General features: G+C 41.6%; 1 protein-coding gene across 1 annotated transcript; it reads left to right on the top strand.

Annotated features, from left to right (window-relative positions):
* The first annotated feature begins 1,066 nt into the window (after positions 1–1,066).
* Positions 1,067–24,295, top strand: nrn1la (neuritin 1-like a). The gene is made up of 3 exons (XM_027003931.2): positions 1,067–1,253; positions 20,101–20,254; positions 21,446–24,295. Exons 1-3 carry the CDS (start codon positions 1,202–1,204, stop codon positions 21,732–21,734), a joined length of 495 nt encoding a protein of 164 aa, XP_026859732.1. The 5' UTR covers positions 1,067–1,201; the 3' UTR covers positions 21,735–24,295.
* Positions 24,296–24,817: the final 522 nt, after the last annotated feature.

Raw genomic sequence — 24,817 nt, 5'->3', positions numbered from 1 at the left:
TCATGAAGATGCCTCAGTTCTCCAAAAAGTTGGCGTTCTGGGAAACGCAGTATTATTTAAGGAGTTAAAATTGTGATTGTTGCATCCTTGCCTGGTGACCTGCCTCTCGAATCATGGATTGCTCAGTTATTGGAGAGGTCTTTGGTATTCATTCAAAGCAGTGTTTCTTCTAGAAAGTGAAACTGGCAAGACTAAAGATGTGGCTAACATCAGGCACTTGCCTTTAAAGATACTTTGCTGCAGTAAAGTGAAAATTGCTGTCTGATGTTAGTACTATCCTCTTGAGTGAAGTCATGATTGAAGTCATAGATGAACTAGCTGAACATTGTAAAACGAGTTTTGTAATAGACTTAGTGTGCACATACCTTGACAGAGACGTGGTTAGGGTTAGTTGTTCCTTCCTTTTGAAAGCTCTGGATGTAAACACTCAGGGGTTAAAATTCAATAAAAATAAAAATAAACAAAACACTCGTCTACACTATTGGAAGCCATCGAAGCCTTTAGTTGGGCTTATATAAGGTATAGTAAGGTATTTAATATTTATAGATCAGACGAAAAGTGTCCGGTCTCAGCATGCTCCGGTCCTTGCTGTAACAGCACCAACAGCATACATTTACATTAAAATGTATTTCCTTTCCACACTGAACGTTGTATAAGGTTTCGTAAAGTTTATTCATACTTATATTTTTAGCTCTGCCTTTAAAAAGTATTTTTACTTGCAGGCAATGGAAGTTAAATAATGTACTAACGTATATAGCTTCAGAAGACCGGCCTATAAATTATACACACCGGATTAATATCCTCACGAATTATGCATCGTGTCTGCTGCTATACTATATTTACTATATTGTCCCATTGACAAACTGTTTTGTTTTTTTTAATCTTTGTGTATTATGATGGAGCAAAGCATTACAGGGACGTGTGGGGACGTCGTTTCAAGGAGCTTTTGCAGCAGGCGCCCTTTGGGGACTGTGCGTAACGATGCGTCAGTGTTCTGGAGTTGCGCCCGGGCAACACTCTCCGCCCCCTTACTATAGACGCACGCACCACTTGGAGTCACCGATCCGCTCCTCCTGGCCTCAGTGCACGGCCACTTTAGTTTGTGTGCTAACTGCGAGCTTACGTTACCACACCGAAAACCGGCGACGTGGGAAACGCCACTGCAGCCGCTCTTTCCCCTTTTCTTCAGGACCTTTGCAGAATGGCATCTCTAAGCAGCGTCTGTTTCTTCTTGCCTGTTGCTTTCCATCTACGTAAGTTAAATTAATGACATTTGCGCGTATGCCATTTTAAGTACATTCGGTGTTAAATTATGAGTAGTATATTTCTCTTGCACGTACACACGTGTGTCGATTGAACTAGTTCTCGTGTCAACACTTCGTTCAGGTCGGTGATAAATGATTTTGACAGCGATTTTACGGTACCGTGATTCAGCAGTGCAGTGACCTGACGACGTTATTTAAAAGTTGTTCTGTCCGACTGTTCGAAACATTTGAATCCTTCGGACAGGATCTGTTGAGCATCATTTCACCTTTTATCTCGGTTGATGGCCAAAAGCTGAAGAATGAGAAGTTCTGAAAAATGATCTTTAAAAACCAATTTAGGTTCGGGTACTGTGTGTTAAATTAGCACAAAAAGTGACATCCGTCGTAACTAAACTACCGCGGAGTTTTATATGCCTTGCTTGTATTGCAATCCGCTCACGTGCGCTGCAGAAGTTGCAAAAAGCAGCGAACACCGTTCAGCGTTGCTTCGTCCCTAAGGCGATGTAACACTCTTCCTTGGAGGATGTGGAAAGGGAAAACGTGCCGATAGAAATAAATCATGAACGAAGGGCATCTGTTCTATTCTCCCTCTCTCTTAAGGAATATTTTCTTTTGAGAGTTACCTGCGCATCCCGAGGCTCAAGACGTCACTAGGCTACAATTGTATCTACCGATGAAGAATAGCTTGCAAAATAATTCCACGAGTATTTGCATTTTAGAATGTATATCTTTGCAAAGAAATATAAATGAATTAAGCAGAAAATTACTTAGAACGTCGTGTCTAGTTACCGGCAGATAAGGACCTGCTATAAAGTGATGATATAATAATGATTTTGACATTTTGTGTAGTGACAACCTACTCAAGGTACACGTGATCTCACTTTTTAAAATCCAAACACTTTCTATATTTTCTATAATACCACAGTTTTCAGGCAGTGTCATGGCTATTTAAAATATGGGACTTTTTTCTAGGCCACAACTAACCACTACAGAATTCCTGCAAACTTGAAAATTAAAAGATACTATGGGAATCTGTAGGGACTTAACCCAGTTAGCATACGAAATAGCATATTGACTCATGACCAAAATGTTCATTAAGGTTGAAAAGTGCTTTAAGCAATTTGAGCTGAGTAATTTTAAAAAGAGTAGATTAATGAATTCATCATATACTATGGCTGTATTAGTATTATATTTACAGTTATAGCACTGTTTTGTCTCCAACTAAAAAAATACTAATACAGATATTATAATGGAATCACCTGACATGAACAGATAGTAATGACTATTCAACATTGCTTTCGTACATTTGGTTCATTTCTAGTGGGAAGCTGAACTATTCTTCAAGAAAAAAAATGTGTTCATTAACATGTAACATACCATTCAGATGTAGAACAACTGAATTAAAGGTAATGCCTTTGATGGTAATTTCTTCCACTTGTGCATGGGCTTTAATAAAAAGTCATTTCCAAATATCATGCCAACATATTAGCTATATTTTGCTTGAGGGAGGTGTAACAAAGACTTGGTGTTATTTTAGCAATCTGTTTATCCCTGCCAGTGTATTCTGAAGTACAATCACTGTTCCTATTTTGTTTGTTTATTTATTTGAAAAATGCTTTGATTTTTTAAACTTTCTTCCCATACACAAACAAAAATATAGCCCTTTCAGCAAATGGCCATTTAGGCACCATCTGTCCAGCAATTTTCCTGGTCTGTTAGTTGTCTAATCTTGTTTTGGAAACACAAATGACTGAAATTAAAGTTTTTATTTCAAAAATGTGTTTCTTAACAGAAGGAACTATTAATACTTAGTGTGTGTGAGTGAAGGACCTCTATGTGACATGTCCTGTTTCTTTTAAACCTTGCAATTTTTCTCTCTTTCTCTCTACACACACACACACACACACACACACACACACACACACACACATATATATATATATATATATATATATATATATATATATATATATATATATATATATATATATATATATATATATAGCTTCCAATCTCCTGGGAAGGCTTTCCACAAAATGTGGAGTGTAACTGTAGTGATCTGGGCCCATTCATAGCATTTGTGAGGACAGGCACTCATGTTTAACGAGAATGTCTAGCTCGGAAATGACATTCCAGTTTCTCCTAAAGATGTTCAGTTGGTTTGAGATCAGGGCTCTGTGCAAGCCACTGGAGTTCCTCCACACCCAACCTGTCCTCACCATGTCTTGCTGCAGAGGGGCACAGTCATGCTGGAACTGGGACTGTCGCCACAAAGTTGGAATTACATAATAGTCTAAATGTCATTGTATGTTGTAGCATTAACATTACTCTTCACAGGGACTAAGGGGCCTTGCCCCAAACCCTAAAAAGAGCCACAGTCCATTATCCCTCCTCCACCAAACTTTAATGTTGGTACTACACTTTTCGATAGCTAGCATTCCCCCAGCATCTGCCAAACACAGATTCATCTTTTAGACTGCTAGATAAGTGGAATTTTTTGGGTGTGCTTTACACCATTCAAGCCAAAACGTAGCATTGTTCATAGTGAACTTTAGCTTGTGTGAAGTTGCTCATCCATGGAGACCCATTTTATGAAGCTCCTGATGCACAGTTCTTGTGCTGATGTTGTTTTCAGAGGCTGTTTGAAATTGTGTAGTGAGTGATGCAACAGAGGACATGCGGGTTTTAAGCACTCTTTGCTTCAGGACTTGGTGTGTAGGTTTGCTTTGTCTGCTGTTCCATGGTTGAGCTGTTGCTGGTCCTAGACGCTTCCATTTGTAGCATCTTATTACACTGCCATGTTATACACCAGTTGAGTTAGCAAAGCGTGTTTTAGGAGAGGTGGTGGCCATATATATAAGATTGCAGGATTGGAGGATTAGAAACATTTGCTCTTCAGTAAATGATTAGACCTTCAGACATTCAATCAATCCTAGCCCTTTAATCCAAACCCAGTCTGGGGTTTTGTAATCACTAAGCAATTAATTGGACTGATTGGCCACTGCACCAGATAAAGGCCGGGGGTGGGGGGGTGGGGGGTGGGACAGGTGCAATCTGCAGAAGCTGGTCCCTGAGGAACAAGTGTTGAGGATCTGGGGGCCAGGCTGGAATCAACAGCCGGTGACACAGAAAGCACCTGTAAGTTTGGACAGTCCCTCCTATTTTTTCTTGCAATGCCTTAAGGTTGTTTGTGGCAACAGATGCAAGTGTTATTCTGCAGAATTAGTGGTAGTACATTTATATATTTGATGTTTTTGCTCCAGCTCTTGCTATAGGCAGGCAACTCCCACACAACTCTCAGCCTCAGCCCACCTTGACCATATCAAAACACCCTGCAAACATAAGCTTTGTTGACCTTTGTCTTTTAAAGTGTGGCTAATAAAATGAATAAAAAGCTGTATGTGCCCACATTTCAATGTTGCATCATTGAGTCTTGAAGTATTGCAGTGAAGAGTATTAAAGCATCCATGAATGATTGTATGTGATTTACTTTAAATATAAATGCACTGCAGTGCCAGTTAATTATTTTGTAACCTTTGTGAGTATTCTTTGCTATTTTATGGAATCGGAGGCAGTGCACCATTATTGAAAAGCACATGCGGTGATCTGTGGGGTCAGTGATCTGTCCATGCGACATCCATCTCTACTTCGCTTGTGGCTCTCCTGTGTAATTGATAGCTGGAGTGAGCTGTTCACTTTCACTATACATTTTCATTGGCAGAATTGACAGTTCACCTGGTCCTTGTGGTAGTCCTAAGTTTGAATTATTTGTTTTTAGATGTAGTTTACCCCTATAGTTCAGTAGGCTTTTTCATTCTTGGGATCATTGTCTCCTTCACATTTGTGTTTTCTGTGTTTGTATATTCAGCCGACAGCTTGGTACAGTACATTACATTACATTTACAGCATTTGGCAGATGGTCTTAACCGGTGCAATATACATGTTTTATTTATTTATTTATTTATTTTGTTTGACAGTATGTGAGCTCCCTGGAAATCAAACCCATGATTTTATTGTTACTAGCACCATTCTATACCTGCTCTACCAGGTAGTAGCAGAGAAGTAACCCTCCTGCCAATTAGAACACTAATTGAAGTTCTATCATATTGTACATAAAAATCAAATCACAACTGAGGTAGCTCATTTTGGACTAACAAGCTCATTAATTAATCAGGGACATTAATTCAAAACCCAAACTGTGTAGTTCTGTGGGCCTCCAGGAGAGGAGTTTAATTGCACTAATTAAGATACACTATCATCAGTTCATTTGTTGTAGCATCATGACCAAAATAGATCAGTGTGACTCTGTCACGTCCTACCATAATTTCCAAGCCACTCATGAAGACATTCATTCTATAAGCAGAGTGCATGCAGACAGAAGGACAAACTTGGCGTGTTTGTCTGAATCATCAGGAATCTCCTTCACAAGTTCACTCCCCAAAACTCCATTCGCTGCAGTCATTTCCCCATAGCTCCTCTCAGTGGGAGCTTGGTGTATGGCAAGATCCTTAAACTAACACAGTGAAATGAGAATGCGGCGGCAGCGTCTTCGCTTCCCGACCTCGGCGCTCATGCTGGGGATGAATATTCATGGCCAGTGTGACTTGCTTTTTGTGAGGAGTCACAGGAACTTGTGTCCTCTGAGCACTAATGAATCCTGGGGTGATTCAGTGACTCTAAGTGTGTGAGTAAGAGAGAGAGAGAGAGAGGGAGGGAGAGAGCGAGAGAGAGAAACGAATGTTAGTTTGCGAGATAATTAAAGAAAGCTGAATAGCACACGCACGTCCCAGGGTGTAGAGAACATTGGTGTTTTCTAACTGGATGTCCAAGGTCACTGCAGCATTTCCCCGGCAGGCAAAGCTGTGTGGGCTGCAGATTTGGACCAATAGTAAGACCTCTAGTATCCCACAGTGCTTGCAGAGGGTAAATGTACACTTAAACATGGTCACCATAATCTGCTCACACAAAGGCCAAAGCAAAATCTTTTAGTAGGAGAGATATAATCTGATGGTATGCAGTGTTTGAGCTTACTTGTATATCCAATACCAATGGAATCTTTTTCTTTAGAACCCATTGAAGGAAACTGTACATTTTTGCAAAGTTATTGTAACATGACAACCAAAATGTATTGGTCTCAGTAGTAATCTAGGGTGAGATCATGCACTATTGACAGTGCTTTAAGGAGAATGCTCTATTGAGAATGAATAACTTAAATATATCTAAAATATAACAATACAAAAAGCTATACTATAACTGCTATGTTTTTATTTAAGTCTTATTAGTTGATTATTACATATTACCTATTGTAAATATGTATTGTGCTGTAATGGTGTGCTGTTTATGTATGTGGGGGAGTTACAAAAGATTGAGTAGAACAAATCTTCGATGTAATTTCTGATTGGGTGTGTATTGGAAGAGGACATAAGAGATTAATATGGCTGTCACTTCCTGTTGACCACACTTGACTGACTGCTCACTCAACTGTTTATATTTTCAGACAGCTGAGGAAAGAGGGCTCCAGTCTGTGTGTCTGTGTGTAATGTGAGCAGGAATTGTTTGTCGAAGATATTCAGTAGAGGGGAAGTGGGTAAAGTGGAGGGAGGTCAGTAGAGAGATCAACAAATGTTTTCTCTTTTTTTTTTACCTTCTTACTCAAAGTTTTTCCATGAGAGAATCAACATGGCAATTTACTCAACTCATAATACAAGAGAATTGTACTAGGATTTAGGCTACATTTTGGCATAGTTCACATTCATTGTTTGAACACTTTCGAAGTCAGCACACATCCCCATGAATATACCAACACCGACTCGAGAAATCTCAGTGAAAGCAGATTTTGGCAAACCTTCCATAGAGACTCATAGAAGACAGAAGGAAAGACAAAGAATAAAAGCATATAAAGTAGCACCCAATACAACGGAGTACAGTTTCACATGGTACAGAAATTGATGGCAGTGCAGTAGCTCAGAGATGAGTCGTGCAGTAGACTAGAAAGAAGCATTGCAGAATTGCAGTAGAGCACAGAGAAGAAGGGAGCAGAGTGGAAGAGAATGAAGCAGCTATCTGTTGAGGGAAAGAGGCTGACAGAGAGGAGACACAACGATAGAGACAGAGAGAGGGAGGGGAAGACAAGCGGTTTAAAGCAGATCAGTCCGTACACCTGGAAGCGTGTGCTAATCCTGATAAGTTACAACTGGGCACTTTAGTGCTGCAGTCAATAAAACCTCATTAGAGTAGGAGCCGGCTCTGCAGCGAGTGTCCGGTCCAATGAGCTTCGCATTTATTCTCCATCTCAGGCCTGGAGATAGAGCCCCATTGATCCCTGCCCGAAGCTCATTTATTTGGCAGACGGGGAATCGCCTTAATGTGGATCTAACTAGCACCTTTGTTGGGAGGACATTTTTGCTTTAAGCCTGTGTCGTGTATGTTTCTGGGGCAGAGAAAGATGAGGAATGTGTGGAAGAGGAAGAGAAAAGGGTTGGAGAGTTTAAAGTTCGGATAAGGAGCACCCAATGCTTGGGGCTGTGCGTGGTTTCATAGTGGGAGCTTTCTGAGTAACATGCTCTGCAATGTGAAATTTCTCCTGCTGTGTGATTTTCTTACTCCTTCCGCAGAGGCCAGTGATAGAGAACATTGCACTACTCTGACAGTGTGTAAGAATGCTGTTTGCCACTGCCATGTCCTTCTCTGGTTCTCTGACACCACATCTTAGCAGCCTTGTAGTATCTGCCCAAAATAGCAGCATGACAAGTTTCAATTCAAAAATCCACCAGTCCATCTTTCAAGTGCCCATATAAATAGCAGGTCAGGCCTGTTTATGGGGCACTGGAACTGGTGCCCTCACAGAACCACCCCACTTCATTAGCTGCACTCAAACCTGGAACAGATGATGCTGAAACCTGGCATGGGATATACCTGCAGTGAAGTGTAGGTACTCTCAGCCAACCATCCACCAATTATCCAGGCTACTGCCATGTCTGTGTGTTCAGGTGGTCCATGGCGAGTTGGCTAATGGATGCCCCAGCTGACTGTACACCCCAGAACTAGAACATGCAAAAGGTCATAGCCAATGTTCCTTAGATCGGGAATTTCTCTTGTTTACTTGACCATTTTTTTGCATAAGAACTTCCTGGGTAAACTTCCTGAGGCCATGAATCTTTCACGGTGAATTCCTCCCATTAAATAATGCACAGTGGCTGTGCCAGATGCTGCCCTGCCATGATTCGGCTTCTTCTCGGAGTCTCCTCAGAGTCTATGTACTCCGACTCTTCTGTTAGACCTTTTGGCCAACACTATACAGCAGGTTCCAACGTGTTCTACTGGTAAATATTTGCTTTATGCAATCGATTCATAGAGCAACCAGAAAAATCTGTGGAATAGAATACTCAGGTCCCGGTAAGGCTCATGGAGGTCTTGTCACTATCACGACTGATCAAAAAAAGGAAGGAAAAGTGTCTGCAATTCTAGCTCTTTCAGCCCCTCATCATTCCCTTCTGTCTTTTCATCAGCTTTTATTCTTCAGGCACATGTCACTGTGCTTCAGAAAGAAAAACTTCATATGAGTTTCATCATTGGATAGTTCGTTATGATGGTTTCAACTGCACTTTGGGGGGCCAAGCCTGCTTGTGATCATGCCAAATAGTTCTTTTTAGTAAGTTGCATAACCAGCTGGCTTCCATGAGAAAGAAACTGCAAACTTTATAATAATTTCAACACTGTGTGCTAGACTGCATACCGCATGGTTTACAAACCTTAACTAGATGGCGGACCTACTTGTGATTGTAATTGTTTCATATAAACAGCTTGCATTCCTCCCAAAAGCAGCCTTTTGTAAGAGACTCCAGAGAAAAGAAGCAGTGTGACAACAGTCAAAAAACAAATTCTTCTATTTCTTAGTAGACGCCAAATACATGAGCACGTACCTGCATCTGGGATCCTGCCTGGTGTGGTAGATCCCAGCCTCTATTGATCTTCTATTGAGAGCTTATTCCTGTGTTTCCATGATTAGTACCTCTGTGTTCTCTTTCATTCTAGCCTTTTCCAGGTTTTTTTTCCATGCAGGGGTTTATCCTCCCATGATGGTTCCTGCTCACCCTCATTCCCAACCTCCTCAGGTTTCTGTTGAGGACGAGCTCACTACGCACTTCATCACTTTCTAGTGTACTCCTGGATCTTAGTCGTTTCATCCAGGATAGTGGCTCTGATGCTCACTAGTCTTTGGTCCCCCTCCTTCCACTTAGTGCACAGTCTGAGAGTGCTGGATTTGGGATGAAACCCTCCGTGTATTGTGAGGAGTTTCCTTGTCTTGATGTCAGTGGCTTCTGTCTCCTCTTTTGGCCATCTTATTATCTGATGACTGGTAGAGCACAGGTGTTGTTAACCCAGATCTTGTTCTTCCTATTCAGCTGTCTTCTCAGATCTCACTCTTTGTAGGTATTTGGCTGTAGCTGCTTTCCTTGTGGCCTCTTCATGATTCCCCTTTGCCTATGGAATTCCAAGGTACTTGTATGTGGTCCTCTCAATATCTGTTGTTACCTTCTGGTAGTACAATCCCTTCAGTTCTAGCTACCTTCCCTCTCCTTGTGACCATCCAACCACACTTATCCGTCCAGAATGACATTGCAATGACATTGCTCTATATCCTGGTGAGATCGATGCGTGACTCAGTGTGTTGTTCACTTCTGGCACACAGTTTGGTGTCATCCATGTAGAGGAGGTGGCTGGTGGCTGGTATCCATAGCCACTCTTGGTGATGATTTCACTGAGGTGGTTCAGGCCTACGCAGAACAGGAACAGGGGCAAGGCATCTCCTTGGTAAATCCTGCACTTAATGGTGACTTTTGCTATTGGCTTTGCTATTGGCCTGTTGTCCACAGCCGCACTGAGCTCCTGATGAAGGCTTTTAGAGTCCTGTTAATGTTATTCAGCCTCAAACATTCCAGGATCTATATGTGGGGCGTTGAATCACAGGCTTTCTTGTAGTCAATCCAGGCAATGCACACGTTGGTCTGTCTGGCCTTACAGTCCTGACTGACTGTTTCATCCACCTGTAGCTGGTGATTGGCAGAGACAGGTTATCGGCTGGTGGTTGGACGGAACTACCCCTTTCTGCGGGTCCTTCAGATTCAGGACTCTCAGGCACTCAGTTTCTTGGATGTCTGCCAGCATGATGGTTACTGGTTACTGGAAATTGCTGAGGTTTATCTTGGAGATTGTTCTGCTCCGAGTTTCAATAACCGCTGGGCATTGTTGTTATGTGTTGCCTCCTTCTCCCATATGCTTTTCCCATATTGTTCAGTCACCAGCTTTGGTGTGTCTATTTTCACGCTGCTACCATGCCACTGAAAGAACACTTTCTCAGAGGAGAATTTCTGGCTCCTGGCTTCTATAATTAAGGTTAAGGGAGTTGCTAAGAGCTTGAACTGGCAACCTTCTGATTACTAGTCAAGTAACTTAATGTGTATGTGTGTGTGTGTCATGCACGTACACATATGTATGTGTGTGTGTGTGTGTGTGTGTGTGTGTGTGTGTGTGTATATATATATATATATATATATATATATATATATATATATATATATATATATATATATTCTAAACAAACAGTAGAAACTGAATGTTGTGTGTGTGTGTCTGTGTGTGTGTGTGTATGTGTGTGTGTGTGTGTATATATATATATATATATATATATATATATATATATATATATATATATATATATATATATATATATATATATATATATATATGTCGTTCCTGGGATTTGCTGGCGCCATTTTTCCAGTTTCGGAGTCACAGTCACAGATTAACATGGACCACTGTTGCCTTCACCTTCCACATCTTTCTACCTCTTCTTTTAGCCCTTGGTATTTCTCGAGCTTTTTGTCTTCTTTGTTCCTGAAATTGCTATCACTTGGTTAGCCATTACCCTCTTGTCTGTCTGTATCTGGAAGTCTCACAAGATCTTAGCATGGTCATTTTCCACCACCTTTGTGGGTGTATCTCACTTTGACCTTGGAACTTCCAGCCTGTAATCATCATAGATCTTTATGTATACTATGCCTTTCCTTTGGTTATGGTGTTCCATATATGCTCTGCTTGCTAGCATTTTGCATGCTGCTGTTATGTGTGTTGCATTGTTTCAGGGGCATCTTTGCACAGCCTCCATCTGGGATCCTGCCTGGTGTGGTGGGGTGTGTGTGTGTGTGTGTGTATACATATATATATATATATATACACACTGCATTGGTGTCATGATTAGTGCAGACAGACATGATTAGTGCAGACATATGTTTTATTTTGAGTTTTGAATTTTGTTGATCTGGATATTGGTCTTTTCTACTGTCCCCACACTATTGCAGCCTGCTCATCATGAAAGGCCTTGCGGTGCCCTTTCGTGATGTGCTTTTGCACAATAATTGGTTTTCTGCCATTGTACTACAATCATGCCAATGCCAAGTGGTTGCAAAAAAAAATAAAAAATATCAGAGAAAAATAAAGAGATTCTGTTATTCCATGTGCCGTACCCTACTTCAGCAGCAGTGCTGTGGTCCTCACATGGAGAACCGCAGTCAGGAATGCAGTCGTTCTGTGAAAGCTTTTTGTGACGGGGTGGGGTTCTGTTGACATGAAGGTTGTGGTGTTTTGGAGTGGTGTATCGAATCCTACTGCTGCTGTGCCTGAAAAGGTCCTTAAAATGCTGCATTGTGTCTCTGACTATTTTTACACTCTCTGTCTGAATAGTAGCAGAGCTGCAGTCTCTGTGCCACAGATACAATGTGACTGAGCTCCTATTTTTCGCCACACTGACTTAATTGTGGTGCTTCGTCAAAGTCGGGCCTGGGACACTGACCTGGGCCTGTTTTGTCTGACCCTTGTGAGTAAACACACGAGGGATAATTTTTATGGATCAAGAGACATTTAAGTGCAGAAGACTTCATTGTGTGATCATTATATGCGTGCTGTTCTGTTTAGGATTTATGAAACAGAGCTGTGGTGTATTGGTGTATAACTTATCTATGCTGGAGTCTAGTTCCCTTTCACAGTTAGTTATTATGTCACATTTTCCACTGTGTACAGTCATTGAACATTACTGCGTAAACTTTATGATCACTATGTAATAATTGAATAGAAATGATTAGAATGATGTTAATTTTAAGTTCTCATTTTTTCTTGCAAGGTTTCAGGGAAAGAACATTGCATCTGTGCATACTCTAAATAAAAGTGACTTGCTAAAACTGAAAAATTACATTTTTAAGGAGATTTTTCAAAATACTCTTCTGTCTTCTGCCTCATTAGTATGACACAAGCATGACATCATCTAAACTCTGTTAGCACGATGTGACTTCTTAACCTTCTGTCCAGTTATATGTACATAACAGGGCGTTTTTGTTATATAGATATCTAACAGTAAAACAAATGAAATAGTAAATGTATGAAACAAGAAATAAATTACATGAAGGATTTTGAGAGTATAATTATAATTAAGTATAATTGCCTCAAAAGCCGCAGTGTTATCAAAATTAATTCAGAATGTTTTTTATCTGCTTGTTTTTTTGACATGAGTGCAGGGCAAGAACTTAATTCTGTGTCATATAAGGCTTTCAACAGTGAGTCATTTATTCATCGTCTCTCTCTCTCTCTCTCTCTCTCTCTCTCTCTCTCTGTCTCTCTGTCTCCACCTCTCCACCATAAGTCACTCTTGTTGCAGTAAATGTAATCTTAGCAATTAGCCTATGGACTTTTGTTTAAAACATATTTATTATTTCAACATTATATTTATGGGTTGTATCCATTAAGATTAACCATGTGCAATAAATCTTGCGAATATTTATACGAAGGACAAGCCATATATTGTCTCAGATATTTTGCATGTCCCCCCACTCTAATTTGTACCTTATTTTGTTAGGTACAAGTTGAAGTTTGGTGAAAAAAGATTCAAACCACTATGCTGTGGTGTATCATGTAACAGGGAAAACCAATAATGCATTTGATCTGTAAGTTGTCTAAATTGCCTCCCAGTCTTTTCCAGCAGTACTTAAGCAGAATGCAATCCTGCCAGCAGTTTTAGAGCGAGAGCAAATGCTGCAGCTCCATCATCTGTTCGGGTTATCAGCACATGTCTTTGCTGAGGGCACACGGGTGTCGTCAGCCTGGTGCTCACATTAGGGTGACACCCTGTTCCAGACCAGGGTGTGAGCATCTCAGTGGTGGTGTTCTGTTAGATGAAATTTTAGAGCATGTGTTTCACCATCTTGCGTGAGAGCTAATGAATGGACCCAATCAAAATAATCTTGATTCCATCTCTCTCTCGCTTGTTCCCTCTCTCCCTCTCTCTTTCTTCCCCCCTGTCTTGTTCCTTCACCTTTTTGTAGCAGAACATTGATGCATGCATATAGGTGTGTGTGTGTGTGTGTGTGTGTGTGTGTGTGTGTGTGTGTGTGTGTGTGTGTGTGCATTGGACAAGATACGTCTCATCTCCCTTTGATCAAAGGTAATGCTGGAACGTCAGTGATGGGAAGGATACTGTCTGCCAGCTCCTCCCCTGCCTGCTCAGTTTCCACAGGAAAACTGCAGTCTCTCTGGGATTTAAGCATTTCAGAGGTAGTGGGAAATGTCGGTGTTTCTTTATACTGTGTTTTGATTTACTCTTGGGGACCAAATGTCCTTGCGATGAGAAGAAAGCAACAGTTCACTTGAGGAACCACATAAAGGCAATTATTATAATATGAGTGTGCGCGCCTGTGATGGTATGCAACCATAAAATCATGTGTGTCCTTCTGCATGGGTAATGTGCACTAGATCACACAGGATCAAAAGCAGTCCAACTTAAACATCTTTGCTCCCAGTCAGTGCCCTTAAAATGCACATCTCAATTCTGACAGTAAGCCTGGGGCAGATAACCAACTGCTAGAGCATAGTTTCCAGAGCAGGACAGGATGTAACCATACACTGAAACTACCTCCTAAAACCCTCAGGTGTGTCTGAGCTAATAGGCAGCATTTTAACACTAGCTCTGCTTGTACTCCACTATGTTCCAATTACCCATCCTCACCTTGAGGACAACCTGGGCAACAGAAGGCAACTCCTAATGACAGTGATGGCGCTTGCCTGAACACACGTTACCCTCGTTTTCCAGCATCAGTAGTGAGGGCTAACGTTGTGCCGTGTTTCTACTATGTCTTGTCTGGTGATTACACCCGATGACGTGAGAACCAGAACGTTCTAGTCAGAGTGTCCCCCTGCACCTCTCCCTCCTCCAACCCACCATCCTCCCATGTCTCTCCAATGCTTTTGCTCGGTCCTTTTATGTGGAAATTAAGAGTGGCTGAATGCACTTCTCCCCAGTCTCCCCATTCAGTGAAGGTGTGAATGGAAAACGCAGTGAGGTTAGCCGGTCGTTTGGAAAGGGGAGTTCGCTGGCAGAGCTAATTATCAGGTGTTGTTTGCACGATGCTGTCCTGCTTGGCTAAGCCGTGGGAGGTCCCATTTCAGAGGCTGGCTCAGGGGAGCTAGGCCCTCTCAGCCTCTCGCACGCCATGACTCCACAGCATCGCCCTTAACGATGCTGTGCAAGCGAGTGCCATAGTTACCACGGTAAAAGTTACCATAGCGCTCTGGGAGAGCTGCACAGCAATGCCAATGCCAAGCAGCAGAAGTCTGTTCAGAGAGTGCCAGACTCTCTCTCCTCAGCAGAGCTTTGTCTGCTACAAGTGCCCTCCGAATGCAACTCGACTGCAGAAAGGCTCTGGTTTAAACTTTAATTTATGGAGTGAATATCAACTGTGTGGGCTAGACTAAAACAAGCCTAGTTAGAGACTACAATGAATTTTCAGTGGAGAAATGGTATATTTCATTGCTAACTACGCTTACTCTGGCTCCGGAAAACTACCCTTGTGATTTTTTAACTTTGAAAGATCCCACTGAAACTATGTGTTTTGAAGTGGAAGTTTCAAAGCAGAGTCAGAACCACTTGTACCTCAGAGAGGCTTTCGAGATGGCATAATGCCTGTCGCAGTACACCTAAGACCAACTCACATTCTTATGAGCTCAGAAGATTTCTTCTTCTTCTTTTTCCATATAAATGCCCAACACCCTGTCCCAGCCACTTATACCCTAAGTCTCTCTTAAGATGAGAAAACATTTAAAATACCTCGCCGCCCACAGAGAACCTCAGAGTGCCTTCATTGTGTTCCAGCAGCGCACTGTTAAATATAACTCGGTGATAAGTTGACTAATGAAGCTTCTCTCCGGAGCCCTATCCTGTGGTTTTGATGAAGCGCTCATCCCTGTGGGTAATGGGCTAGTGTCTTAATGAGTTCAGCCCTCCTGCATTATCTCACTTTGTGTAGGGTATTAACAATATTAGTCTTCTGATGTTTGCTGCTAAATCCGTTTCCCCCTTCGACCAAGCCCCCTGTGTTCAGAGACACAAAGCCTACAATCCTTTTTGTTAGAGAAGTTAAGTCAGATCTGTATATGACATCACACTGCTGATCTTAGATTTTCATTAGTTAATATGGGGAGGCGGGGGGGGGGGGGGTGCCAATTAATACTAATATTTTATGAGTTTGATTAGCACATTGTTCAGTCACTGAAGCTATTCAAGCTTCACTGTTTAATTAACAGCCTCCTGATGAAAGCATAAAATAGCATAAAGCAGATCTTGCTCTTTTATACTACATCATGTTGTGTATCACCATAATTAATTTAAGGGAAGCTCTCTCTTCCATGAAAATTTCAGGTGTTCCATATGTTTGCCGTTTCCAAGGGCTCCTTACTCTTTCTGCATGGAGGGCTTTAAAAGATGCAGTATGCATGGCTCCAAAAGGGCCACTCGAGACTGAAGCGCTTCCATCGGCTTAGAAGGCTTGGCGACGGCTGGGTCTGGGTGAGCCGTGTGCAGCAGACTTTCCTGCCAGCTCGGCGGTGCCCCGGACCGGCTGCGCACGCGTGCGGGTGGAGAGCCTGGCTCCACCTCTGTCATCTCGCTGCCCCAGAGGCCGGCACGGGCGCGGCAGATAGAAAATGGAGAGTGTGGGGTGAGAAGGTTAGTATTCTAAATGGCGGAGGGTGTGGCGAATGGGACCGTCTCCACGCACTGGTAATCGTGTGGAAATGAAGAGGCCTTTATCCACGATTGTCGAGAGCTTTCGTGGGTATTTTGTGAGAAGTGATGACGGACGCAGCAGAGTATGCAATAAATCCAGATTCGGGAACGATAGTCTGTTTTAGGCTGTGTGAAATAGTCTAAACAAAGCCTGGATGCCCTACAGTTGTATTGTGCTAAATGATGACTAAATTGTGGGTACGCTTGTGGGGTCTTTCTCTGAGCCGTTTCCATTAGGGGGGGTCCGCGGTGTCATGGTACAATAGAAGTTGTGACACAAACAAAAAATAACATTAGGGGAACCTACAAATACGTAAACATGACCAGGAATGAAATGCTGAAAAAAATGCTCCTTTTGGAAAGAAAAGCCACCATAAAGAAGAAAAACCAAACCTCACACACAACAGATGGCCTCCAGGCCACTAAGCACAGACCTGGTCATTTGTTTTGAACTAGTGACAATAGTATACATGCAGTCAGTCAGTATTCTCTAAGAACTACAGAAACTCATAATATTCTCAGAAAAGAATCTTATGATTTATCAGTGTAGCCCACTACTGCACAGTTGTCATCAAGGGCAGATGTTGTTTATCATGAAGAGTCACGGTTAAGGAAACATTTAGAAACCCTAGCAATTTCCATGATGACAAATTGTAAAAAACACTTAGCTTTTATAGCAGTATTATTCTGGCTCTAGCTAGGTATCATTAGTTATTGTAGTTATTGTTTATTGTGTGAGTGTTGTAAAATGCAGTGTTTACGGATATGTTTTGTGTGGTGGCTTATGTGTTGCTGTATTTTAAGTCTTTTATGTTTCCACAAATGCAGCTTTTTTCAGTGTTTCGTTTCTGCTAATGCTGTTATGCTGTCAGATAATGTATTTGTGTTGCCCTGTATTGTTATAATGTTTTCATCTTTTTCTTAGCTTACAATTGCTATTGTGTCTCTGTGGGCTACAGTAGAAACATTAGCAGCTCTTACGAAACATCCTCTCGCAATCCATCAAATCAAGATGACATATTATGGACTTAGTGGATCTAATTGCCTTTGCGATATTATGGAACTGAAGTTTCCGTGATTTGTATTCCTAGGGTGCACCAGGCATCGTTCGCTTTGCCTGAAACGCTGTGCTTTTCACTGTGCATGCATGTAGGGAGTCAAACAATGTATGGTTATTGCTTATGAATTAAATACATTAATTGCTAACCAGTGCAGACTGGAGGAACATGACTGCAGGGATAGAGAGACTTCTCCCGCCTGGACCAGTGGTTTGCAGCTCATCACCCTGGACTGATGCACAGTTCATTACTAAGGAATGGAGCAGTCAATACAGGACGTTTCCAGCCAGCCTGTTCTGATGCAGCACTTTTATACAAACTTTGCAGACAAGCAACAGGGACTACATATTTTACAACACTCTTGGCTCTAAGTTCTTTGCGGTCTGTGTTCTGAGAGTTCTGAAAACTGTAGGATATAACAATTTAGATATTTTTGTTGTACTGGGATTTTGGAGTACGTTGACAAAATATGCCTACACATGTTACTGTGTCCCAAAATTACTTTAAGCTGTGATGTACTACTGTGTATGCTATCATATGGCAATCACCCTGTTCCCACTGGTAGATGCTGTTGTGATGAATATATTATTATAGTGCCTAGCACTGTGAAAAGGCTATTACTGACACGGGTATGATCTAACCCCAGGAGTATTTATTTAAGGTCAACATTAGACCTTTTGTCTGTCTGTCTGTCTCTTTCTGTCTCTGTTAAGGGTTTTTTTTTTGTGTGTGTGTGTGTGTTTTTTTAGAAACACTCCCTGTGGACACTACCATGAAATCACAGATGAAATATTAATGTCCAGTCTCGAACGAGTCCTGTGTCACATCTACTGCCTGGGTCTCTGGGCTGGCTGGCCTTGTTCCTATGGAAATACAGCACTGAGAGTTATCAGAAGGGCAGGATTACACAATGTCGATACCAGCATAGGCTTGACCAGTGCTGAAGAATGGGGAGTAGGGTACAGGAAGCTCCCTGGATAATCTGTTCGTACAGCTCCGGACCATTAATTGGGTGCAGGCAAGCTGTAGCAAGACTGTTAATGGAATACATTTTAATTGGTTGGAACTCTGTGGAGAGTACATTACTTTCCTCTAGGGTCACTCTCGTTTTGATTCATTTGTTTGCTTGCTCGTGGCCTGTTGCTTTGGAAATTTTCATATAGCCCTGTCTGGAGATATGCTTTCTCATTCATTAAAGAAGGAAAACAGTGCATGTCTGTGTGAAGTTTGGTGTGAGGATAAGAGCCCTGCATTGCTCCCGAGCGGCTTCCATCTGCTTTGCTTACATTGTTGTGCTGTTGGGTCTGACTAATTCAGAAGTGATTTCTTTCGCTCCTCCACGTGTCCTGTGTAGCCTGCTCATCGGTTTCCTGCTCCCGCTCTCTGGGTCGTCATTAAATGTTGATGGGGATGAGTGAAACCAATAATCCTCAGACCTCACTGCAAAAACATTGTGAGAAATCAATAGGTTTGCAGCAATAGGGAGACGACGCCTTGTAGAGAAAGACAGAGTTAAAAAGCTTTGACGATCAAATATTAATCAAGCATTCCCACGAGGGAAGGAAGGAGGATGCTGGGGATTCGCTGTCCGACCCAATTAAGCTCCTCCCGTGTTCCTCACTTAGGCCTGCCGTTACTTACTTCTGCGGTCTGCCCGTCAGTGGCTGCGTCTGATGAAGAGAGATGAGCTCAGAGAAGACGAACTGGAACAAAGCAGGACAGAAGAGGAAAGGGAAATCTCTTTGGGAGAAGGAGTGCGCTGCCATTCCCCCCCCGCCATCACTTTAACCTATATGCACATGAATAGCTGTAGGAGCAGGCAGCTAATGGCGAGGCTTTAAAGACCCCGGGCACTGGGACTGCGTCCCAGCGCTTGGAGGAAAAGGAAAAGAAAGGAAAAAATCCGCCTTGTATTCCGTAGCTGCCTCAGCTCAAGCTCCTCACACATAAAAGCAACCATGAGAAATCCTGCAACACTTCTGAATTTTTAGAATGCTTGTCCCCACTTTTCCCATTTTCCCAAGGCCAGCCCTGTCCTTTGGTGTGCCTTTGCACAGCTGTGCCTGGCTTTATTTTGATTAATAGCTGATGTTTCTACATGTTGGCATATCAAATTGCTGCAGTTTCTTTCGCTGTAATGTATAGTTGGCTGTCAGAGACCATGTGACAACGACCTTCCCCGAAAGTGGGAGAGAAGGGTTTCGTTTTGTTGTTTTTGACGTAATACGAAACATGCTGCATGCCTGCTCTTCCAAAACGTCCTCTCAAATGTGGAGGCAAAAAAAAAATGGGGAGGCAACATTTTCACAAAAAATGCCTGATGCACTGTTCCATTCCATGGAATGTAGGGGGTGTGGAATAAATTGAGAATGTGAGTAAAACAAAAGAGGAAATTTAAAAGTGGCCGTCATCATTCATGTGGAGATGCCTTGGTGAGAAAACTTCAGGTGCTCATATCTTCATCTTTTTTTAGCTAAACACAACATGAGACACACTTTTGATTTTGTTTTGTTTCAGCACCACCTGTTATGATGCCAAGCCAGCAGGGCCAATAAACACAAACAAACAAATAAATAAATGAAATGCCTCTTTCTCTCTCTCTCTCTCTCTCTCTCTCTCTCTCTCTCTCTCTCTGTGTGTGTGTGCACATGCGCATGTATTTTTATAGTACTGGTGACCAGCCCTGGTTCCACTGCTGCTGCTAGGAGGTGCGGCTCCATCTACAAGGGCTTTGCCCACTGTCTGCTGGCCCTGGGAGACAGCCTATCTGTCAGTAACCAGAAAGAAGAAGAAGACATGCAAGAAATCGACTCTATCTGCAGGTCTGTACTCTCATCTCTAGTGATGCACTAATACTCACACACTCACACACACACACACACACACACACACACACACACACACACACACACACACACTAAATAGGTATTCTCCCAAGCACAAATGAAAGGATATGAGGGGTATATATCAACCAGATGGGTTCCTTGGGAAGATATACATAAACCTGTATATACATCAGCCTCCAGGTTCTACCCCCCCATATATATCCAGAGTAATTCACTCATACCTTTGGAATTTTTGTGATACTCATGTGTTGTCACAGACAGAATAGATGATACAGAATACTATGTATGACTAACTTGACAGCTCATTCTTTCTTCTGTTGTTTCTCTCTCACAGTCTGTGCAAACTCATTAGTTCAGGTGTCTCTAATCTATATCTATATTAGCTCACACCCATGTCAGCTGCATATGCTCGTATTCATGCTGTAGCAGCCAGAGAGTCTTTGAAAGAATCTTGCTGTCACACTTAGAGTGTTCCACATTGCTGCTCTGGCAAGCTGAATAGTGATCCTGACAGCCATGTTATTAGTGCTAGTGTGCCATAGTCAGAGCACATTCCAGCAACCTGGAGGGACATATGTGTGCTTCTGTGTTTGTTTTATGCTTAAGGTTTCAGTTATTATATTAATCTCCCTTCTGAGCTGGGACAGAATATTTGACATCTTATTCTGGGTATAATTACAATTACTGTTACTCTTTGTGTTCTGACAGGTAGCACTTTAGAAACTGCAATGTTTTCCCACCAGAATAAAGTTTCTGATTTACATCTAAACCAAAGCTGCCCTGTTCATCCCTCTCAGGAGGACAAGGGAGAATTATGAGCAGAGAATGACAAGTGTTGGGTTGTTTTTTTCTAAACATGAGTTTTATAACTATGGCAGCTTTGTGTTGAGGTTGGAACTGCAAATATGGTCATATTTAATATCTACAAAACTAGGAATTATGTTCCATTATTTACATATTTAGTTTACTTATACTATGACTATTATTTAAATTAACATACACATTAACACTCAGAGTTACGAGACACTTTATGTCTCTACGCATACCCATAGCCCAACCTAGAATCTGAGTCATTATTTCTATTTCCAAATAACACCAATGTTGCTTATTATTGAAGGAGTCTACATGTACCTCTTCCTGTTAATGTGTGGACTTTACCTGTTGCAGGTCCTGGGATGATTTTCACGACTGTGCAAATGTAGCCATGGCTGGTTGCCCTGAAGAGGCAGCTGCTGTGTGGGAGTCCTTGAGAAAAGAGTCCAAAAAGATGCAGTTTTCCGGTAACTTGTATGATATGTGCTCTAACCGCGTCCAATCAGTAACCACCACTGGGGCCCGGAACCCAGACAAAACCAATCAGGAGTCTTTGAAAGGTCACGTCAGTCATATAAGCCCAGCCCACAGCATCCTTCTTGCCTCTTGTTTGTGTTTACTTTTCATGTATCGATGGATATAAGACATGTCTTTCGGTTTAAAGAGACTTGCAGTATGAATGTCAAGGACATACTGACATGCTGACACCAACATTTCTGTAAAAATCACACATTGTAGATATTATGAAGCTTTGTTTTTCCATCCTCCAGTCCAGCCTTTACCTAGCATGAAACATGTAGGCAGACACAGATACAAACACAAGCGTGATTTCAGAAGAGCAAGTGTTCCTTTGTCAGCGTGTTGAGAATGCCCCTAAGAGAAGCAGGACGCAAGGAATCGCGGTCGGAGTGGCCCATTTCCCTGGACCCACTGTCCTGTGACCCAGCACCTGAGCTCATAGACCAGACACCTGCAGCCCTCTCAACGCCACACTGCATTGCCAACACTATGGAATGTTGTGTGGAGAAGTCAGAGCCCTCTGAAGATGAAGTTAGGTAACCGCACAGCTTGAGGTGTGCGCCTGCGGGAGGACGGGAAGTGTAAACAAGGCTGTCTTTGTTATCTTCAGTTTCATTTTACTTTCTCTGAGAGGATTAATAGTGCGCAGCACGCATAATTCAAGTAACCCAAAGCCATAGAATGCACCTGCTAATAAGGCTACTGAGAATGAGTGAGGGGTTTTGACTTAGTTTTGCAAATTGGTTTTACTAGAGAGCATATAATTATGCCAATATGGTTATAAACGAGTCTTTATCAATACACTTTGACATGGAAGTGCCATTTATTTCATGTGTATCTATATAATGTGTTTACAAAAGTATACTTGATATTATTTTTTTTCATATCCATTATTTCCACAAATATACATATTTGTACAGAAATGTTTCAAAGAAGTGACAAATAGGCAAATAAAAAAAATATATGACAAAGATATATCTTAAATAAGAAAATATATCTTAAATAAGAACAGAAAGGGGTTTGTAGCTGAGTGAAATATAGTTTAACATTCTATGATTTGTGCTATTAGGAGGTACATTTCCTGCAAGCGATGTGTAATGTTGGTGAGTAGCCATGTAAAGCTTCTGGCTGTTGTGTGAGCTATTGTCAGCTCACACTCCCTTGTCCTCTACACTCGTTTTCTACACGCTCTCATCTTCTACACTCTGTTGTATCTTACACTGAGTTTTGTTTTACCTCTTCTTTCTGTTAGATATAACCTTGCTTTTCAGTTTGCGCTTACTTTTCTGGACTAATTGCTAATTAATCATGTTTACTAATGCTGAGCCATATTATGGATAGCAAAAGCAATTTTGTCTGTAACGCTGGTTTTGGAATGAGTTCTTGGGTGCAACTCAGAATATGTTTTTGTGCTGTATAAATGTACAGTTGCTTTTATTGAGTTTTGTAGACATTTGAGATATTTATGAAAGCTCAACATTATACAATAACCAACCTGTTAAAGGGAAATTCCACAAAATCATGAAAAGTGTATTTTTATGTCCCCTAACGAATTCTTGGCCTGTATAAACAATGTTCCTGGCATGCTTAATGTTGTCAGTAATGCTGTCACTACATTAACTGCTGAACCCCAATGTTGTTGCATTGCACAGAAACATTCTCCAGCTATTGTTAATGGTGAATGAACAGCAGTTGGATTTCCTCGGGTTTAATCAACTGTCCTTGTCACCAAGTATGTCTGCAGATGTCGCTGTCATAGATGAACCACATACGTTGGCCATCTCAGAAGGCCACAAACTCATTATGCATTTTGGATTTGTGTTTACAATCAGCCAATGTCAGAAAGAGGAATCTACCAGGAAAATGTGAAAAGGTTTTGTACTAGTTCGCAGTGGTCAATTCTGTTATAATGGAAAACACTTTTGTATTATTTTTTCTGATAAACATATAAAACATGTAGAATCTCAGTGGACTTCACCTTTAACATGTCTGTGGATGAGCTTCTATAAATCTTTCATGCTGTAATCAGGCTCTTCATATCCAGTGAATTTTAAAAAGGCACGTGTGACTGTAAGGGCTAACTCAACAATGTATACAGCTCAGAGCGAATTCAAATGGGATTTCAACTGCACTTAAATGAACATCTTTATGATCCTTAATGAATAATATAACTACTGTGCAGATATATAATGTACATAATGTAATATTCATGTTTGCATGAAAAGTCTGTTTTCTACCTTAAGTTCCCAATCTTACATTGTTATTTCCTTTTGAAGTTAAATGGAGATGCCTCAAAGTACAAGAGTCCATTAAATGTCTGTTATCTTTTCTCTCAAGCCTGAGCTACTTACCACATCACTGTCCATCAAGTCGGGTGTTCATTTAGAAGCCTTGGGAAGAAAGGAGCTTCCCACATTGAATTTCCATTGGGTTTTATACTGGACAGTTAAGGCAGGCAGTGCAGGCTTCAGAGATTCCACCCACTAGAAGCCCTGGTATTTGTTATCCAGTACTTTCCAGTTGAAGATGGAGGTTTCAGAAAGGGTAAAAACCCAAGGCACAACATTCACTCAGTCATAAGGCTATTTAATATGGCAAGTTGTGTTGCCACTTCCGCGTGTTTGTGCTTAAGCTTGCCACGCTGCAACATACAAAGATAATGAATAAAAGGTGCTGAATGTGACACTTCGGCCTGAGGTTTGGCCTGCTTGGGGCGTGTGTGCTGTAGCTTTGATGACAGTACCACTCGCTCCACTCTCAGTCTTAGTTTGACTGCGTACTTAGTGAGATCAGTGCTATTTGAATGGATGCATCACATTATAATTAGCTGATCGCTGGGTTCATGCTAATTCTGTAAGATATGTTTCCTCTTTCCTATGATGCTTTGAAAGTGCCCCCCCACACACACACACACACTTCATCTCTCATAGATATTAATATTTCATGCATCCAGCTGCTTTCGTAAACCAGTTAGCAGGATGGAGATCACCATCCCCTGCTTCACCTCCAGTGCTGCTGGCTCCAGCCTGGAAAACCAATACAAATGCACAAGAGCTTTTTCAATGGCAATTACGTACATACTAGCTCCAAATCATGCCTGAGTTTTCAGCTTTCAAAGGCTATACGGCGTATAGACACTTTAAAATAAATGTCTGAAACCTTAACTGCAAAATGTTTGATTTTTGTAGAAAAATGATGATTTAGAAA

This window comes from Electrophorus electricus, chromosome 4 (genome assembly GCF_013358815.1).
Source record: "Electrophorus electricus isolate fEleEle1 chromosome 4, fEleEle1.pri, whole genome shotgun sequence".
In the NCBI taxonomy this organism is placed as follows: domain Eukaryota; kingdom Metazoa; phylum Chordata; class Actinopteri; order Gymnotiformes; family Gymnotidae; genus Electrophorus; species Electrophorus electricus.
This window is presented reverse-complemented; position numbering and strand designations above follow the sequence as displayed.

What these genes read in the sequence shown, in the direction of transcription:
- nrn1la (XM_027003931.2), top strand. Translation starts at nt 1,202, where the DNA reads ATGGCATCTCTAAGCAGCGTCTGTTTCTTCTTGCCTGTTGCTTTCCAT. An exon ending in GCCTGTTGCTTTCCATCTAC is followed by an intron (nt 1,254 to 20,100) that starts GTAAGTTAAATT and finishes GTATTTTTATAG; the next exon opens with TACTGGTGACCAGCCCTGGT. An exon ending in GAAATCGACTCTATCTGCAG is followed by an intron (nt 20,255 to 21,445) that starts GTCTGTACTCTC and finishes TACCTGTTGCAG; the next exon opens with GTCCTGGGATGATTTTCACG.